The 21,361-nt window shown below is 35.6% G+C and overlaps 1 protein-coding gene across 1 annotated transcript in view; it reads right to left on the bottom strand.

Moving 5' to 3' along the window:
- The window catches only part of CSMD3 (CUB and Sushi multiple domains 3), a 727,509-nt gene that overhangs the window by 221,780 nt on the left and 484,368 nt on the right, over window positions 1–21,361 (bottom strand). The window contains exons 25-27 of the mRNA XM_075743489.1: window positions 21,100–21,226; window positions 20,054–20,256; window positions 525–716 (exon numbers count right to left, since the gene is read on the bottom strand). Coding sequence (XP_075599604.1) covers window positions 525–716; window positions 20,054–20,256; window positions 21,100–21,226 — 522 coding nt within the window. The remainder of the gene's footprint in view (window positions 1–524; window positions 717–20,053; window positions 20,257–21,099; window positions 21,227–21,361) is intronic.

Raw genomic sequence — 21,361 nt, 5'->3', positions numbered from 1 at the left:
TTCCAGAAATAATTTTTACCAATGAAAATTTTGTTCTTTCTAAAATAATGAAGACTGTCAGAGAAATTAGGCTACCATCTTCTCATTCTTTCCTGTAACATTCTACTTAAGCTCTTGCAGAATTTTACCTGATCTATAAATTTACTAGGTCACCTGCCTGATATTTTGTACGTATCGGCATATGAACTTTAACCAAATCCTCCATGCTTATCACCATTTTTCAAGTTTTAAGGCAAAGTTAATACTGTCATTGACATTGACTTTCTTGCTTTCTCTGTCACAGACAATTAAATTATAAATTACATGGTCTTGAGAGGGAAAGGATGAGAACTATTATACTAACAACTACAGAGGAAAGATTTTGGCAATGTCCATTGGAGCTTTGTACAGAATAATTTATCACATATGCTGTACTTGTTTGCATTTGTTCTTCAGAGAAAGTTCCTAGGGCGGTGTGATTCATTACATCAGAAGTTCAAAATTTAGGAAAGCATTATTCGATTTTTTTTTTTTTTTTTGCATACCTATACAGACTGGTGGGTTGGGCTGCCAGAAGTACCGATTTTCCACCTGAATGCAGGTTATTCTCTCATCTCCTTGAAGTTCATAGCCAGGGTCACATTGAAAAATGACAGTGTCTCCTGGTTCTCTTCCATCCCCATTTCTAGTTCCATTCATAGGGACACCAGGATCACGACAGGCAGTAGCTACAGAACCTAGCAGAGAAGGGGGAAAAAAAAAAAATTTAAAAAAGTCAGCTTTTCAATCCATTTTTGCCCCATTACATTTTTCTAATCAGAAAGTTCTGCAAATCCAAAATTTTCCTTCTCACTTCTAAAATTCTGAAAAATCATCCATCAGTCTGCTGCTTTTATACTATTTATTTTTACCACCTGTTTTAATTATTGAAAGTGTCTAATTTTGCATTTAACCTTTTTTTTTTTTTTTTTTTTTTTTTTTTTGGCAGGGGGATATCTGTGGAAAATTGCAATATGTATAAAGAAAAGTAGATTTCCTAGTACCCTGTACACTCAACACTTCTAACTTAGAGGATTTTTTAATATGAAAAATGGAAAGAATGAATTAGGAACCTCAGGTTGTCCAATAAGCTATGTTTGCACACATCTTCAATACTCTACGATTCTATAGTTCTTAATGTCTGCATTGTGTAACATTTAGTAGTGAATTTGGAAATGAATTCCATTGATCACTCATATCTATACCCTTCACATGACATGTCTACCATGCTAGGCTTTTGTAATAATATTAAAGAAATCATCTACACAAAAAATACACATGGACTTTGTCTGAGAGAATATACAGTTACACATAATGCATAAGTACAGATTATTACTGAGACTGCACACACACACAATCACAATGACTACAAGAGAAGTATGAGAGATATATAGATATTTTCCCCAGATTTAACATATTATCAACATATTATTTAATATATTATGCACCAAAATATGTAAGCTTATGTGAAAAGTAAGCACATCAATGTTTATTTAAGTAAATATTATTTCCTACTTACATTATAGAACTGCAACATGTAATATGTATTACAAATAAATAACAAATGTCAGAGTTGCCTGTGGAACTAGTCCCACTGGGCTCAGCAATCTGTGTAACATAAACACAAAGTGGCAGTACTAAGATTTAATTCAGATGCCCTCTTTCTGGGGAGCTAATACCAGCAGACAGCAATGTATTCATCTGACATGCGTGTGGTTTATATATTTAGTATGTTTTTGAAGAAGTAGTCTTGGTCTAAATAGGTTATTTCCTTAAAAAAACCTAAACAAACAAGTATCTTGCTTTCCAAGACATACTTAATAAAAAAATAAAAAAAATAGCTCTATAAAATTATGGGGCTTTTTATGGTTTGTTCCCCCCCCCCCCCCCCCCAAAGAAGTTTGAGTTAAGGGGAAAAAATACGAAAAAATACAAAATAATACAAAAAAACTCACACAAAAAAATCAATTATGTCCAGAAGTTAGGGATTTTTTTCCTCCTTATTCCTCAAAGATTAAGTAAATATTTATTTAAAATACGAACTACTGCATAATAAATGAAAGATAATGATTTTTTAATATATAATCATGGAAGTTTTTAAATTTCAGCTTTAGACACAATGATCAGGACTCCTGTTTATATCTTTAAACAAACTGCTGATTTTTAATTTAGAAAAAAATATTACTAAAATATGGAATTACTAAAAGTCACTACACTATACTAGCAGATCTTGCAAATGTTGCATGCAAGAGAATAAGATATTGGAGCTAGATCACACAGGAGTGAAATGTCATCAAATATGAAAAGGTTCATAGTGTTAATGCAGGTCAGAACTCTGAAAGAAGTCCTTAAGGTAGATTTAGACTGAAGCAAGTAGTAAAACCAGTCATATATTAATCTGCGTTCCTCCCTGCTGAGAACACAGCACACACTGTATCTTTAGATTTAGTGTTGGTCAGTCAGAGCAGTCCATATTGGAGAGAAACTGTGTTCTGCCCACTGAAATACTACCTGCCTCGAACCTTGCCATAAACAAGAGTAACACTCCTGTGTCTTATTTAAAACATGTTGAAATCCATTCTAGAAGAATGGGGGCTGATATTTATACAGAATTTGTAAGCAGTCTTGAAGTGCTCAAGAGATAAAGTTGTTGATATAAAATTTCTTATTAGTTATTAGTACATCATATTATTCTTACTAGATTGTATCATTCTGCAAAAGAATTGTATGTGGCTGAAAAAGAAGATAAAAGGCCACCCAGATCTGTTTGGAATTCCTGATGCAAACTGCTTGGGGTTTTTTAATCACTTAGTAATAATTATGCAAATTAACTTTATAATATGAGATGTATATGCCAAATTGAAAACCTTTTCCTTTTTTGCCACGTATAATAGCCTTCTTGCATACTTGCATCTTTGTTCAACCTACTTCTTGCTCTTTTGGCTCTGTATCCAAATTGGTGAAACATGGATTGGATAGGTGAAGTATGAAATGGATAGAAAACAGGCTGCTCTGCCAGGCTCAAAGAGTGCCCATGATACGAAACCAAGACAGCAGCTTATTATCAGCAGTGTCCCTCAGTGGTGGACTTCAATATTGTTCAAAACCTTCACTACAGATGGGGACAGTGGGACTGAGTAAACTCTTGGCAAGTTTACAGACACTGGAGGATCAGTTAATATGCTCTAGTGCAGCAATGCTATTTAGGGAGATCTCAGCAGGCTGGAGAAAAGGCCTGAAAGAAACTTCACGAAGTTCATAAAAGGAAATATGAAATCCTGCATCTGGGACAAGTCAATCCTGTGAAACAATTTGCTGGAAAGCAGCTTTGCAGAAATGGAATAGAGAAGACAAAACGTCTTCTCTGAAGTGTGCAGCAAAATCACAAACAAAGCATTTGGAAATTGCAACAAGCAGAACTCCAACTGCATAAAAGAAAAAACTGGGTCACTCTGAGCGTGGTCAAACGCCAGAACAATTTTTCTAGAGAGGCTGTGTTACCTCCAACCTTGGAGATATTCAAAGCCCTAAGCAGCCTGATCTGTTTGACTCTTTTGTGACCAGGGTGTTGGACTACAGGTGTCCAGAGCCCCTTTCCAACCTAAACTATTCTATGATTGGTTTTTAACTTTGCAAATTCATATTAAATACACACAGACTTTATTTACAAACAAAAAGACTGCTTTAAGACTGATTTTTGCATTATAGGACTAGAATGCAAAAGACAGGTTCTCTGTTCCCACAGTGGAAATAGATAAATCGCTACTAAGTCTGGATTTTAGGCTTTCAAGTACTCAATCTCTAAAAGTCTAATTCTCATTTTTCAGAATTTGTTCAGCAATTCACAAGGCTCTATTAAGACTATCAATTCTAATTGAAGGATTTATGAAACAGTCTGACAAACAAGGTGAGGTACTATTTTAGAACTAACTATGAATTTCATACAGAAATTCTCACTAGGTTGATAAAAAATATATTAATGTATTCTCAATGAATAAAATGTAAGACAGGGAAAGAAAGAATCCAGCATGCCGTTAAAAGCACTAGGATTCATAAAATGATATATTTATTTTTCATTTCTCATAAATAAATAATTATTTAGTTTTGGTTTGTCTAAAATCTGTGGAAAATGTCTATGTTCTCCGTTAAAGTGCTATTTCAAGGAGGCACTTTAAGAAAGAGAGAAAAAAACCTCCATAATATTGCTAATACATGATATGTAATTTGTTTATTCACATAGTTGTGTGACATTATATTCAATATCATCATCAGAGTAATAATACAATGATAATTTCTTAGTGCAAGTACACTGTAAAGCTACAAAGCTACTTACAGAATAGTTAGTATAGTTTGTTGAACACTTTGGGAATGTGATTGGGTAAAAATGGGTAAAAACCTTGGATAGGTATGCATACTGGACAAGGCAAACATAGATAAGTTTCATTATCTTCCTTCAGCCTATTCTTGTCTTCTTTTGAAGTATCTATACTGTTTTACTTATGAAGAGTATATTGCAGTGCAAGAACTGATTTTTTTTTTCCTGTTACATATTCAGTGACCTCAATCACTACCTTCATCATGCCTCATGAAAATTTGTGGAGTAAGCAAAAACCTCAGGAATGAAAAAGTCCCTTATAACTTTGCTATCATACCTGCAATGCAGTCCTGAGAGCTTTCTGCAAAATAAATGGAGCTGGCTATCACAATTCCCCATAAATTCATGTATAGGCTCTAAAGCTCTTTGTGACATATTAAAATTGATAGATAAGTAACAAAAGAATAGATTGGGTTTTGTTCTATTACAATCATTGTAAACTGAGAGTTAAGAAAAGACTACTCTTACACTCACATTGTCTTGAATAGCTAGTGAGGTATGATATGTAAATGGAATGGATTAAATTGCTATAAACTACATTTTAGATGGAAAAAGACAAAAGTATTACCTAGTACATGCAGCATGACAGGTGCAAGAACAACCGTGTATGTAGGCTAAACCTGTGTGTGATCATCTGAAAAGCTTTTTTTTTTTTTTTTTTCCTAGTGAAGACAGAGAAATACAGATACCTATTTTATTCTTTCTCTGGGAATCGCTAGTTTGGAATAAACACACTGCAATCAGTCGATAGATTTATGCCAGATTTAAGAACTCAAAGAGACCGTTCTTGACCAAGAACTCCATCTTCAGGGTGGGGATGAATGAGACTCTATGCTCAAACTGTTCAATGGGTGAGAGATTAGTGGACAGATTAGACACACAGAAATTGTATGTCTTTCTACATGGTCAGAGTGACAGAAAGCATTTCAACATTAGCATTTCACACTTCAGAGCTGAGAGTGTTTGTGAAATAAAACTCCAGATTGTGTTTTGTTTTACATTGGGGCATGGTTTTGGAGCACATGAATTGATTCCTTCTGGATGAAACTAAACTGGAAGATACACTTCTGAACTACACTAGAACAACTCTGAAGAATATCTCTGAATATGAACAGTGTTGGCAGCAGTGTTTCAGTGCCAGCTGTTTCAATCTGTATAGCAGCTCCTCTTAACTTATGTTATTTGCTAATACAGAAATAGCCAAAGGACCCACAAGTGAGAACATCTCAGACATCCATACAACATACTCCCTAAAGTAGACTTTGAATACGAGACCACCAGTTCTCCAGAAAACATGTGCCAATGCACAGGCACAAGTAATTCTTACTCTGGAGAGTTAGTTATCTTACCCCATTGCTGCTATGTGACTTGAAGGAAGTGGGGCAGAATCTTGTTTTGGAGATTCATAGCAGCCAAGCCATGTAAAAAATCCCCCTCTTCTTCCTCTCTCCACTCCCCCCCCAACACACTTGTTTGCATCTGTCCTAAGAGCACTCATATAAACAGATTCATATGTTCCGAGTAGTTAACATGAGAAGAGTCAGCATCTTAAATCATCACTTGACTAGCTGAACATGACTGTACAAATGCTCCTGCAGAGCTGCAGAAACTATTGAACCAGCATTCAGCCATACCCAGAAAGAGTTTAAACACAGATCTGTCTACAAATTTCCTTGATATGGGGTATAAAACCATTTTGATATAAGTTTTTAACAATAGGACACTGAAATACATTTAAACAATAAATCAGATAATTAAATTATTACAAATTGATCATTCCTGCCTCACAAATAGTAAGTTACTGTCAGGGTCCAAAGCTTTCTGATAGCTCATAAGCCCAGCCAATTTGATATGTGACTGTAATGTCCTAAGATGACAGCTCCATTGTCATGCAGGAAAGATACTTTGAAAGATGGCATTAAAAGTGTGACAAGACAGTAATAGACTCCACTGATGCTGGGATCAATATAATAAATGTCTTGGGATTTCTTGCTGTTAACAGTTATTTCTAAATTTAGTTTTCTAATGTATGACCAGCCTAATATCTGTAAAGAATCTGAATTCCAACCCTGAGACAAAATTACTTTCTCATTTTGATTAATTTGTGAATGTCTTCTGGCAAGAAAAGAAAGGGGGAATTTATTTGTTTATTTAAGAATTAAGGAAAAAAATCAAACTTCTTTTTTTTCTCCTAGAGCACAAAATCAGGGCAGAAGCTCTAAGCCTTCCAAATTTCAATCTCTTCATAACACATAGCATGTCAAAAAAATTATTTTTATCTTATTTAAATCAACATGTTCTTCTAAACTTCTATCACTTTAAATAAAGGCTTTCTATAATTGTTGGTCTTTCAAACTTGCATCAGCCTGAACCAATACTGACAGACCGCACCTTCAAAATTCAAGCTGTCCCAGACTCTGTGTAATACCTTCACCCGTACGGACACTGCAGTCTCCCTGCATCTCTAATACTGTCTGTTTGAGAATCAGGTCAGCCTGGTATTTGCTATCTCAAATCCAACCTTCTATACAACTTTTCCTGAAAAATGAAGAATAAAATAGCCACAGTGTTTTTATTCGGTCTTTTGCCAACAGAAGCACTGCTGAAATAAATTTTTCTCTCTATTTTTAACTTCTGTTTCTGCTGTAGATCTAACAGAGATTTAGGAGCATAGCCATTATAATTCTTAAGTAAATTCTAACCACAGACCCAGTTTGTTGATTTTGCATGACTTCACAGATTCTATCTAAGTTGGTCAGTTATTGTTTGAAGATTAAAATGGAAAATATTAAGAACAAAGCACAGAATCAGAATTTCATTCGGAACAATGCACCCCTTCAACAAAAAGACTTTATTGTTATGCACAATCAAGGTTTTCTAGGCTGCCTAGGCAAGTCCTCTGTTTACCTAACTCTTAGCTACACTATCTTAGGCACTTAAATGGGGTTTTTTTTCCTCTCACATTCTGCAACAGTAAATAAATTAGGAGGTATAAGATAGCTCAGGTTTATTTTGTATGGGAAAAAACCAAACCAAACCAAACAAAAAACCCAAACAAACAAAACCCCCCAAAACACAGAAACTAACAAACTGGGGTAGAGCACAGTTCAAATTTCTTCTGTCTAATTTGAAGCAGAAAATAGAATACATACTTACGTGTCTTCTCACACAGAACTTCCTGACTAGTTCAAGAGTCAATAGCTCAAAGAATACAATACATAGACCTAGCTTCATTTTCTGTTTCAAATAATCTTTAAGTATTCTAAATGAAATAAAAGCTTGGAAAGAAAATAGCTAAATAGTCAGTATAAGTTTCTGTTTCAGATCTTCCAAGAAGACCAGAGAACAGATGAAATTCTTGAATGAACTTCTGGAAGACAAGAAGGTCCGTGTTAAGTGTCTAGAGCTGGGACAGCAGATTGGCTTGCTTCTCTTGTTGGTATATGGACTGCGGGAGATGATGGAGCAATAAATACTGTGGATTGTCAATAGCAGCTTCCAGGTCACACACTCCAAACTGTCTCAGAGCAGCAGCAGCAACCACCTTGACAATCCAAGGTTCTGGCATAGTAACAGGTCATTTTTCTGTCCAAAGACATAGGAATGGTACTTATCTTGCAAATAGCAGGCCCCATCTCCACCATGTCTCTATAACTCTCATTGAACCTTTCTGAGTCTTATTTCCCTCTTACTCTAAGCATTGACCAAATGCATCCTAGTACCAAACCTGGTACCATACATCAGAACAGGAAACAGATGACTGAACAGATGACTGGAACAGGAAGGATAACACTCCTTCCCAGTAGCCTTCTGTGGAGATTCCCTGGCTGCCTCTGAAATTATAGGGATGGCAACTTGGGCAGAGCACAAAAAGGGGTATATAACACAAAGTTTGAAGGTTGCAATATAGAAAGTAAAGCCATGCCTGGTAATCCCCATAACATACTATGCTTTAAGTACACATTTGACAAATCTGAAATGGGAGGGATTTTGGGGAAAAGTATCTACCCTCTGAAAATGACTACTAAATCAGGCAATACAATCCAGGGATATAACCGGCTCGCAGTCCATCCAGGAGCCAACCTCCCTACAACATAGAGCAGAAGGGTCTGCAGAAGAGCCAGGCTCCCCACAGTGTAGATCCAAGGGGTCCATCCACAGGGCTGGAGCCCAGCATTCCTACAGCATTGCTCAGGAGCCTTGTGCTGAGGTTAAATGGGGTCCTGGGCAAGGGGCGTTCCCAGAGGAGGCTGCTCAGGACCAGAGTGTTTAGTGCACTCAGGACTCTGACATAGGGAAAGATTATTTTCTTTAAGAAACTTTAAAAGAAAACACAAACAACTTAAGTTTTAAAAAGCTGGAAAAAGCTGAGTCCTTAACAAATGTTTTACTAAATTGGCTGCTCATAGAAAGACTTAAATAATTACTTAAATTTCTGTGCATAGAATTGGCTTCAAGGATCTTAGTCTTAGCTATTGAAACACATTTTATTTTAATAATTTTATTTGACATGTAGGAGTGTTATTAGTCATTAAAAAAAACACAAAAAAAACAGGCAAAACAAAACAAAACAAAAAAGTAAATTTGGCCAGGGCCTTAAAAAAAAACAAACCAAACCAAACATCTGTGTGGTTTGTGTTTGCATTTTTCTCCTGCTACATATTCATGGTGTTTTAGTTAAACCCTTACATGTATTTAGTATATATTAGTGCTCGTTGAGAAATTCACTCCATACATAGTTTATTCAGTGTGGAATCACCAATTTGATTTTCCAAGAAGGCTCAACAATTGATGTAGTTCTGAAAGGCATCATAAATTTGTGGTTACCATAGATGCCAAGTCCCATGTTATTAAATATTCATCATGTTGGTTTTGTTTTGTATTGCATATGATTCTTTATGAAATCTGGAGATTTATACTTCTGTGTTTCCAACAGCAATGACTTGTATGACCAGTAATGATAATGCTTAGAATGATTACCTGACAACTCAAGTTGGAAAATACAGACTACTTGGCCAACTGCATACTTAAATATTATTTCATTGCTATTGCATTCAGAATTTGTATCCACATAATTCTACTGATTATCAATCAAAAGTATTTAGTAGCAATTGTTAACTGAACTTGTTTTTAAAGTGTTGTTTACATTGTAATCTGGTATAGTCTCACATCTTTTTTGCTGAGGGAACAATGAAGATCAACTTCTTTCCTAAGGGACTTTCTCTGATGATACTGTCAGACACATTTTAGTTCTTAGGGAGATAACAGACACAGGTTTAATGAGATGATAGCCTAATTTTCTTTTTTTTTTTTTTAATTGTTTTTGCTGTTGTCAATTTACATTAGTTGATAAAATGCATTTTGTTAAAACCATCTGAAGAACTACAGTGCTTTTACCATGTTTTATTGGACGACCTTATGAGCTATTTTTTCCAAGTTCGTAAGTAGATGTCTTTTTCCATAAATATAAACCCTTCAGTTCTGAAAAACTATTATCCCTTAAGCATTTGCTCATAGCTTTGGCACTGAGTATGGAACCCAGCCCCAAATAAATTAATTGACATATGGTTTCAGATAATTGCTGGAACTCAGCATTAAAAGGACACTGTGACAATATGTAATCATGTTGGCAATGCATTTCAGCTGGGGAGAAGTGCTTTGAAAATCTTAATTTCATTTAGATTGCATGTTTTCAGGTTTGGGGTTTTTTTGGAACTCTTTTTTTTTTTTTTTTTTTTAGGCTTTTTATACCAAATCTGTCCCTATTTCAGATGACATATTTCTTTATGTGTGAAGATAAAGAAGAGATGATAGAAATATGCTTTTCAAAAAAGCAATCAGCAGAATCTTGCACCACACACAAGGGGAACTCATGCACTGAAAAATGTTACCAATGATCACCCATTTTTTAATATTGTTTCTACTGAAAAGATCATTAAGATGATCTGAATGAAAATACATGTGTTTAATTTGATTCTTTACAGAATAGTGTGCAACTTGTTCTGTTGCAACTGTTAGTGATACAGTTGTGTAACAGCAAACAGCACTGCTGGTTTGCCTTGTCCTTGATTTTGCACTCTGGGTGAACTGAAATCCTCTGAAGAGAAGGGGAGATTGCTCCTATCTTAAAAGTTAAATTTTCTGTTTTGTCTTTTAGTATTGCAAATTCTATATATGTATTATAGCCTTACAGTTTCAAAAGCCCATTAATTTTTTGGACATTCTTAAAGATAGGGCCAAATTTGGAGCTCCTGACACCTGGTGAAGATGTTTAGCCTGTCTGAAGCTTTTGTTGAATTTTTGCCCCCCCCCCCCCCCTTTTTTTTATTGGTACTATAATTGAACATTTTGGCATTGATAAAGAATTCGCCTTTTTATTTGGTAACATTCTGTCCATACACTTGAATGTCATTACTCTGATCTTTAAGGTAACTAAATTTTTTGATTTAGGAAAGCATTATACTATGGTCATTTGCAAAAAGTTACAGAACACTGTCAGAAAACAGCTTCTGCTTTCTTTGGTCTCATACAGATTACACCTTCCCAAAACAATAATAGGAATATAAAGAAGAATACAGATCTGATTCTTATTTTTATTTCCTTTTGTAAGATTTTAAAATTCCTCTATGTAAATTAATTATATCTCAGACTGCATGTCTGAATATGTCCAGCCAGTAACAATTTACCAGTCCATAAATAATTTTTTTCCACAGTCTTATATAAAAGACTGAAAGATGAACATTCCTTCAGTCAAATGTCTTTCCTAGATCTGTCCTTTAAGAGATCAGGCACCTTACTGGAATGCTTTGAAGAAAAAGGAAATATTTCTATGGCAATAAAATAGTAGCAAAAATGTCCCTTTAACTATGTTACAAAACACCCAGACCTAGCCAGGAATGGGGCAACAAGGAAAGTAGGAAGAGAAAATGAGCTGACAAACTTGAAGTAACCGCCTTGTTAAGAACTGTTCTCAAAACTGAAGTAAGATGAGGTATATGGGATGTAAAAAATCACATATAGAATTTGAAAGAATTACAGCTTGAGAAAGATGCTCTAGATTCCACTAGTGAAAGCTTTTCAAAAGGCAGTGAAATTAGTTATAGAACAGGAAAAAGTATCACTGATCAAGTGTAAATCTAGTTTGATATGCCTTCAAGGAATTTCACTCTATATAAGTATATTTTTGCAATTCTCCCCAAATATCACCTCTCTCTAGATACATTTTTGTGATATGTTCATTGCATTACAAGCTAGCAGTAAAACTTCCAAAACACCTTTCTTTCTTATAGTATGGATTACATACAACAGAAAACGTGTTTCAATTACATTCATTGACTGAAAATGAGAGATGCATAAGTGAGATGAAAATAAGACCTTGGAGAAACAGAAGATAAATCTCAAAATAGCTGTCCCTCCTGTACATTTATGCATTCTACTGTAATTTGAGTGTAGAAAAAGGATAACAGTCCTGAAGATGTATCTGTACTTGCATGTAAGTGTGGATGCACATGTGTGTGCCTGTGTATATCTGTAAAGGATGGCACATGAATCATAAATAAAGGAAACTACTGATGCTCAAAATGCCAAACAGAAAGTCCATATCCAAAGTAGCATTAACGCAATACTAGAATTTGTCAGGGAAAACAGAGAGAATAACTATAGCATCTCACTTATTTGCCATTGGAAAATGCTTTCCCCAGTCGTGTGAAAGAATGTCCACTCCATGTTGCTTTCTTCTGTGTTTTGTACCAAATACTTAACAACAAACCTTTTTAGAGAATACTGCAAAACCAGCTTGATACTGCACTGCTACATGCAAAATATATTGTAAGAAGATATTTCCATGAGTCAGGATGAACTTCACATACATTTAAAGATCACAGAATCATAGAATGTTTTGGGCTGGAAGGGACCTCAAAGATCATCTAGTTCCAACCCCCTGCCATAGGCAGGGACACCTTCCACTAGACCAGGTTGCCCAAAGCCCCATCCAACCTGGCCTTGAACACTTCCAGGGAGGGGGCATCCACAACCTCTCTGGGCAACTTCTTCCAGTGCTTCACCACCCTCATAGAGATTTTCTTTTCCTAATATCTAATCTAAATCTACCTCCTTCAGTTTAAAACCATTATCCCTTGTCCTATCACTGCATGCCCTTGTAAACAGTCCCTCTCCAGATTTTCTGTAGGCCCCCTTCAGGCACTGGAAGGGTGCTATAAGGTCTCCCCGGAGCCTTCTCTTCCCCAGGCTGAACAAGCCCAACTCTCTCAGTCTGTCTTCTGATCATCTTTGTGGCCCTCCTCTGGACTTGCTCCCATAGCTTGATGTTTTACTTGTGCTGGGGCCCCCAGAGCTGGACACAGTACTCCAGGTGGGGTCTCACAAGAGCGGAGTAGAGGGGCAGGATCACCTCCCTCGACCTGCTGGTCACACTTGTTTTGATGCAGCCCAGGGCACGGTTGGCTTTCTGGGCTGCAAGTGCGCACTGCCGGCTCATGTTGAGCTTCTCAGCAATCAATACCCCCAAGTCCTTCTTCTCAGGGCTGCTCTCAATCCACTCTCCGCCCAGCCTGTAGTTGTGCTTGGGATTGAACTGACCCACGTGTTGCACTTGGCCTTGTTGAACTTCATGCAGTTCACACGGGCCCACCTCTCCAGCCTGTCAACGTTCCTCTGAACGGCATCCATTCCCTCCAGTATATTGACCGCACCACACAGCTTGGTGTCATGGGCAAACTTGCTGAGGGTGCACTCTATCCCACTGTTCATGTTGCTAATAAAGATGTTAAACAGTGCTGGTCCCAATACTGACCCCTGAGGGTTCCCAATACTGGCCTCTGAGGTGCAAAATGTTACCTTTACATGACTTCATCAAAATAATTCCTCTAAACTTCAGCTCATGAATTTGCCAATCACACTGTAGTTTGCTTCTAGTTCTGTGTAAGGTTGCAAAAAAGTCACTGTTCAATAAACAATGTAGCATATGAATGCAGAGACTAATTTTCAGGGTGAAATCTCCACAAGACAAGTGGTTTGGGAGATGCTTCTTTGTACGTAGGAGAGAAAAAGTAGAAAGCCCTGGTCTCATGCAGTTTTTCTCACCTATTGGTAGTAATGGAAAGGCAAGGAAGGGAAAGCTTCATTGAGATCATACTCCTCATCCAGTCAATCAAGACACATAACTTTGGTCCCAAAGGAGCCTAAAGAGGCAAACTGTATTATTAAGTGTAGGCTACTGTTCGATGATCAGGCTTCTTTATCCTCTCATTCTCTGATTTGCTACTGTGACTAAAATCATACAATTGCATATGTGGATACAGAGCAAATTTTGACATGCATTGATGTCACAACTATCTGTTAAGAAAACAACTGTTACACAAAATAGCATAACCCGTATACTTTTGACTATATTTGTTACTGACTAATGCAAAATGGAAAATAAAATACATGCTATTAATTAAATCTTCAAATTACATTAGCTGGAATAATTTCTAAGATTTGTATAAATGTACTACTATAGAAACATTTGACTATCTATCTTGTGCATTATTTTGATCAATAATTATCTTTAAAGAAATTAATGAAAGAGATTAGATTAAACAAAGAGAAAAAAATTATGAGGAAGTTAAAGAGAATCTTTGTGAAACAGAATGAGTTTCATTTATAACATTATGATTCCACATAAAGATATTTTTTCACTTCCAAATTTATTTTGTTTTATAGACAATTATAAACATCTCTAATAGATTTTGTTTGCAAGCAAAATGACCCACCAAAATTATAAATTTTATCCAAAAATCCTGAAGTAATTTGTATTGCTTTAATAGAAAACATACCAGCAGATTTTTCAGATTCAAAGAATAGGTTTCAAACATATGAAATTGAAATACGAACTTCAAACATTAATCTGAGACCCATGACATTCCCAGTTTGGAACCAAATCAGCTTGAGCTCTCTGAAATGACATGTTACAAGTCAGAGAATTCTATTTTAAACTCTACATTTCTAAATTCGGGGCAAGTGAGTAGGCTTTGCATTGATATAAATCATGAGGGTTTGGCCAAACTATGTTGCATGGGGTTCAAATAAAGGAAGTTCAAACTTCAATATAATTAGTTATTTCTATGGTGATATGACCAAGAAGGCTTTTTATTTATAATTTTGGAAGTACTTATAAATTAATCACTTACTTTCAATACTTCCTTTCTGCTTTCAGCTATCCATATTAGAATTCCAGGTCTCTCTAGCTACAAGCCATTTACCAGGGCATTTTACATGGAAGCATTAAATCATAGTATTTGCTTGCATAAAATTCATATATCCTATATACTACTGAACTAAGAGATAATAATTACTGGGCAGCTAATGTCCTCTACAAACATGTGATAGGAATGACATTTTTGCCATTGAAAGACCCATAAATGGTTATTCTTTTTACTAATGTCTGCTACTTAGAAGAAACTCAAGAGCTGATAGAAGGAAACATTTATTCAATTGCTTCTTTCTTTTAAGCATCTCAATGCTAAAGACAAAACAAAAACAAACCACAAAAAAAACCCCACACAAACAAAAATACCCAAGAAAACACATGAACACCACCCCCTGCAACACCAAAACAAACCCACTGGGCTAAATTTAGAAGTGTGAACTTTCACAGTTATTTCTAATAGGAAAACAGTCATCCTGAAATTTCTAAAGGACTCCTCCCAAACTTGACAGAAATCAGATAACAGAGTATGAATACATTTAAGATGAAAAGATGGTTCTGCTATAGAATAGACATGAGGAAGAATAAATCCTATCTTACTGACTCCAGAAAAGTGAGGAAGTTATGTCAGGGAGTGATCCCTATACCAGCCGTGCTGGTAAACAGCATTCTGACAAAGAAAACAGTTAAATTCCCTAAATCCATTCTCTAATCACCTTCAGGTTAAACATGTCAGAAGTGGAGATCTCTGTTACTGGAAAAATTGGAGAAAAGAAAAAAAATGCTATTCAGTGTCAAAAACCTGTTCCTAAATGAGACTGTGGTGAATATGTCTTTCTTTGAACACAAGATCCGAAGAGAAAAAAGAAGAGAAAGAAGAAGAGAAAGAAGAAGAGAAAGAAGAAGAGAAAGAAGAAGAGAAAGAAGAAGAGAAAGAAGAAGAGAAAGAAGAAGAGAAAGAAGAAGAGAAAGAAGAAGAGAAAGAAGAAGAGAAAGAAGAAGAGAAAGAAGAAGAGAAAGAAGAAGAGAAAGAAGAAGAGAAAGAAGAAGAGAAAGAAGAAGAGAAAGAAGAAGAGAAAGAAGAAGAGAAAGAAGAAGAGAAAGAAGAAGAGAAAGAAGAGAAAAAACCATCACCACAACAACAAAAACTCCAACCAACTGAACAAAAAAAAAATCAAACACAGGACATTTAGAAAACAGTGTGGCTATAAATCAGTACTAAACATGAATATAGACAGCTGACTTGTAAACTTTTAATCATTAAATGCAATCAAAGTGAGCAATATCATGCATTACAATTCTAGACTGGAAATTAATATTGTCAAACTTAAGCCATCCAGGTACGTATCTGACACAAGTTTTCTAAGATTTTTCTGTAGTCCACAGAGACAAGTAACTCCAAAGGGCTATTCACTCAATCTTAAAATAAGGAGGGACAGCTTTAGTTTGACAATAGAGTAAATCCAAGCATTTTAAGGCATATCCTGTTATATAAGAAATTGCTGTCACATGACATAAAATACTGCTAGACTATCTATTTACAAAAACCTTCAAAAACTATTTGCAGGTTAGTTCTGCACTGGCTGCCTTATAATGCTCCATATTGTGTACTGTTTTAATTAGTCAGAAATGTGACTGCACACTTAGGTCTAGGCAGAACGTAGTCTGTAATGCTGAGTGACTCCGTAGTGCAGCTATTCATGATGAAATAATGGCCTGTGAGAGATGAATACAGATCCTCCCTTTCTGCATGAATGATAAATGGCACCTGAACTGTTAGAGCTAGCAGAGAGGAATCTTCCCTGTAATACCAGATTCAAAGGCCCTCGAAATCTATGGAAATAGTCTCATCAACTTCAGTAGGATCTGATCTGATATTACATACTTCACGCATATTAAAGGACGAAAAAAGACTATTTTTAGCACACACAATTATTATCATCCGATTTTTTGCACTTCAATGTTCCCACTCAACTTTTTTCAGTTGTCTTTCTCTGTCTTTTCCTCTTTCAGCTACTACTTTCAGCTTGGTGACATGAAGCAATGTCAGCTGAAGAAAATATTTCATTATGCTTAATACTTCTGTCTGACCCTGAGATATATACAGCTCACGTCTCTGGCAAATACACACTTGTTCCCTTCTGTTTCTCCTTCACTTTTCTTGAAGGTCTAATTTTCTATTTTGGTCAGAATTTACTCACCAAATGAAGTTACTGCTTGTTTCATTGGTGTTTTTCCAGTATGTATTGGGCTTTTTGTGCTTTGTCTCTGACAGTTCAGAGAAAATATGCTGTACCAGGTACTTCCTGTCTGCACATTGCTTGTGGCCTGTTGTCAACCTTTCACTCTTCTCCTAACTTAAGGGAAGTTCTCTGATTACATTATTCAACCTGCTCATCCAATTTAGACATGTTCCAAAATCCTCATATTGCAATCCCACTGGTGAATCCCCAGAGGTTCTTATTTTTCTTTTACACATTTATACAAAGTTTTTAAATATTCTGCTTTATTACGTATCTTTGTGTACTTGGTTTTTCAGGCTTTGTGAGCTCTGCTTTCTGTTGTGTCCCTTCACTGTCATCCCAAAGGAGACAGCAGAAAGTGAGAAATTTTAAAGTTTATACGAAGACATTGCGTACTCATTCATGGTTTTCAGATGTCCAACAAGAAAATTATACACTACACATCAAAGGTCTGCTCTACCTAGTGATTAGATGTGAAGTCACCAGCAGTGACATTTATTTCTTTGCTTACATTGGACATATAAAACAACCTGTACTTTCAATAGTCCTAGATACACGGTGGTGGTGGAAAGTACAGAAGCATGAGCAGGCTGAGCTCCCTTATTTCACCCCAAATCCATCATTTTCTCTTCTACCTCTCAGAGTAATGCACAATTGTACTAACTTAGAAAATTTATCCTTGTCAACCATAAAAAAGTCTGCAGTATTCCTTAGAAATTCAGCATAATATAGTTTCCTTCATTTTAATTACTTATGGTATGAGATTATAAATGCTAAATTCATGGAAATAGTTCTACTGTTTCAGATAACAAAATCACATTTTTTTCCCTCAAAAAAAAAGGCAAGCAAACAAGAGAAAAAAAAAAAAAAGAAACAAACAAAACAGACTAATTGAGGCAATGGGCAAAAAGATCTCATCTTGACTCTCTTCTCCTTCCCATTCCGTAAATTTTACAAAATCATTAACAAATTTGGTACCTTGTAAAGACTGTGTTGAGCAGCCCTAGATAGAGACAATTCTAATAATACCAGCTGTAATACATAATACTAAATTACAATTTTTTTTTCCTACTATTTATATAACATTTTGGCTTCTCTAGGCTTTCCCTCCCCTCACCCTTTAGTTTGGTGAAGAATGCTGTCTCACTTGTAATCTATGTTACCAGATACAAATTAATTTTCTATATATATTGGATGATTTGTAAAGGAGTCTAATTCAAATTATGCCACATTATCAATGGTGAACATTTTCACTCATTAAATACATGACAGATGCAGAACTGTATATAAGCAGTTGATAAAATGAGATCAAAACCTGTAAGGAACTGGTAAGAAGTTTAATCCACTATTTAGAAACAGATTTTTACTTTACAGATTAAGAAAATAATATTAAAAAAATAAAGCATTCAAGGTCTTAAAAAGGTTTTGAACCTATCTATTGTCATTGAATAACATTTCTCTTGATGTAAAAAGGGCCAATAATCCAGTTACTCATACCCAGTTTCATGAAATGGCAAGAGGAAACTAAAAGCAGGTATCTCCCCTGTGTGAGCTCTCTGTTTGTTAATTACACTATAGGTAAAGAACGCAGACACCATCTGTTTCACTCAGACAACATCATACACTCAAAGAAAGTATATGAAAGCTTGAAACAAAGTTGAACAGAATTCTCTCTCTCTTTCCTCCATCTCCTCATATATATTTATTTCCTGGTCAGTTAAATAATATGTTCATACAACAACAGAGTAACTCAGGTCGTGTAGGTATTTGTATATTATTTCTAAAATCTTAACTTAGGGAAAAAAAACCCTCTGCAATTCTAATAAGGAATATATACCCAAACAGTGGAACATCAAGTATTTGAGAAGGATCACTGTGATTTTGTGAACCTGGACTGAAGAGTAAGAGAAATGCTGAGGCAGTAACACTTCATGGATCCTTTAAACTGTCATCATTAGATCTCAACAGCCTGCAAAAGCATGGAGAATTAAATAAAATACCTCTCCTTTCAGATGAAACTCTGAAACCTCTTTTCAGGTATAGCACTGGAAGTACATCAGTAGCTGCTTAATGACTTTACTCCCACATCCCATCCATTTTTCCTTGCAACTCCATTCTTAGTCTACATAGATCTCTTTTTCCACTCACCCTAAATGACTACCTGAATAAGCTCAGTGCACAATGCTCTCCCTGTTCCCTTTTTGGCCTCAACATTAAATAAAGGAGCAGATATGTGAGACTCTCCCAAACAGGCTCTGTAAGGGGGTAAGGGAGTAAAATGACAAAAATATCTTGGAGCTCAGGAATTAAAAACTCTATTCATGGCTTCAAAAACCAGCAGATGGAGCAGAGGCACTTTTTCACTACACATTTAATATCTTTGTCTTATCAGTCACATACTTCGTTCTTCCTTCAAATTACTGCGTGTGCACACGTATATTTGGCATACACATGGAAGAAATAAGGGTAAGGGAAAACAAGGGCTAATACAACTACCAAGCACAGGAAGCACAAGAAGGTAAATAACATTATCATTAAGAGTGTCTGTGTCAACCCATGTTAGAAACATTGCTACTGCTAAACAAAATTATGATACTAGAACAGATCTTGCTAATCTTGAAAAAATACATATAAACTTCACTGACCAGGAAAAAAAAGAAGGTCAAAATGGACCTCACTCAATGATTTCTTCTGTATCAGCACTAAAAATGTCTAAAGGGATTTAATAACAGTTAAGTAACTGTTTAGATTTGTCACCATGCTGCCTGTAATAAGATGAAATAGTGCTAGAAGGCAAAAGGGAGAAGGACACTGCTGTTCCTGTAGTGCTATTTCCCATTTCATCCTAATCAAGCGCAGCAGGAATGAAAACTCTGCACAGATGTCTCTGAAAGCACAACTCTTGATAAGAGAAGGATGGAGCCTTTAACATGCCTACATCACCTCATTTGTGAAAAACACTAGTGATAACTATGAGCATTCTGGCACTGCCCCAGTTGCCCTTGAAACAAAGCCAAACTAGCAAACAACTTTTTTTTTTCTTGTTTTTTTTTAAAGATAAAAAATATAACTTTACAACAAATCTGTAACATTGGGCCAATTCTTTTCCTACCATAGCAAAAAATGTTTTCACTGATTTCAGTTGTTCCCAGCACTACAATTATCTGTGAGTAAACCACCTTACAAGAAAAATAAATGCATCCAACTTACTTGAAAACTGTATGGCGAATCCAGATTTGCTGATATAAAAATCTGTGTCAAACTGGATAGTTACTATGTTGAGTGTGCTGTGAATGCCTTCAGGAACAAGGGATCCGCTAATTTCTTTCAGTAACATCTCATTCTCCGGTGGACCATCCCAAACTCGTAGAATGTCATGGGATGCCTCAGTATCAAAAGCAAGAAACTGGAGGCTGTAAGAATACCATGATTTCATTGTCAGCTTTTACATTACTCAACAGCATACCATCAGCATGAAAACTAAACCAAAAAAGCAAATGAACTTTGATGTCCAAGGGTGATTTTCTATAATGTATCACACCTTTTCCTTTGGATGCATAAAACCCCCATACAGAAATGTACTTGAAACTAAAAAAAACACTAATATTTGAATTAGTCTACCATGAAATAATATATTAATTTAGCCATTCAAATAATCTATAAGTATCCATAGAATCTTTTCAGAAAATAGTTTTGTTTTTCTTAAGACACTATTATGTATCCCACTCTCATCAAAACAAGTTAAATAGAACTGTGAACTCATGGAAACAGCGATACAGTGTGAATAAATGTCTAACTAAAATAGCTACTGAAATGCAAGGTTTTTTCAAAAATGTAGACTCTTCCACTAAACAATTCTGCTGACTCCAGCATTTTTTACTTTGTACATATTCAATCTTACAACTTTGGAATATAAAATAGCATTCGTAGTAGATATTTTTTAACCAGACTTCTAGTTAACAGTTCTAGTGTGTATATATGTTTGCATATATACACTTATGAATTGGTTTAAAATTCATCAGCATTTCACAAAAATGTAACCAATTTTAAAGCTCGATCTTCATGAGACAATGTCCATTGAAAAACAGACAGTTTCAACACAAACCTACATATTCAACCTTAGAATGCCAAAAATACTGGGCTTGAGCTGTATCTTAAATTTTAAATCCTAAATCCCTTTTTTTTTTCTCCACTGTACAGGTAAGATTCTTTATTATAGAATCAAAAACATTTGTTGAAAGATTTGTTGCCAGTACCTGACAATATTTCCTGGGTCTACTTCAATCACCCACATGCAACGCAGATTGTTGTCATAGGGAAAGGGATAGCCAGGAGACAAGATTCTTCCTGATGATTCTCCTTTAAAACGGCCTCCACATTCAGCTAACAAAAAATATTACATAATGTGTTACTTTTAATTCATTACAGATGGTCTTCCAGCTAATCATCTGAGCAATCAATTTATACATCTACTCTCTTGCTGAGTAAGTAACACAACTGAACTGACTATGCCCCAAG

The sequence above is a fragment of the Balearica regulorum genome, chromosome 2 (assembly GCF_011004875.1).
Source record: "Balearica regulorum gibbericeps isolate bBalReg1 chromosome 2, bBalReg1.pri, whole genome shotgun sequence".
Classification (NCBI taxonomy): domain Eukaryota; kingdom Metazoa; phylum Chordata; class Aves; order Gruiformes; family Gruidae; genus Balearica; species Balearica regulorum.
Note: the sequence above shows the minus strand (reverse complement) of the source record. Positions and strands in the feature narration are given on the sequence as shown.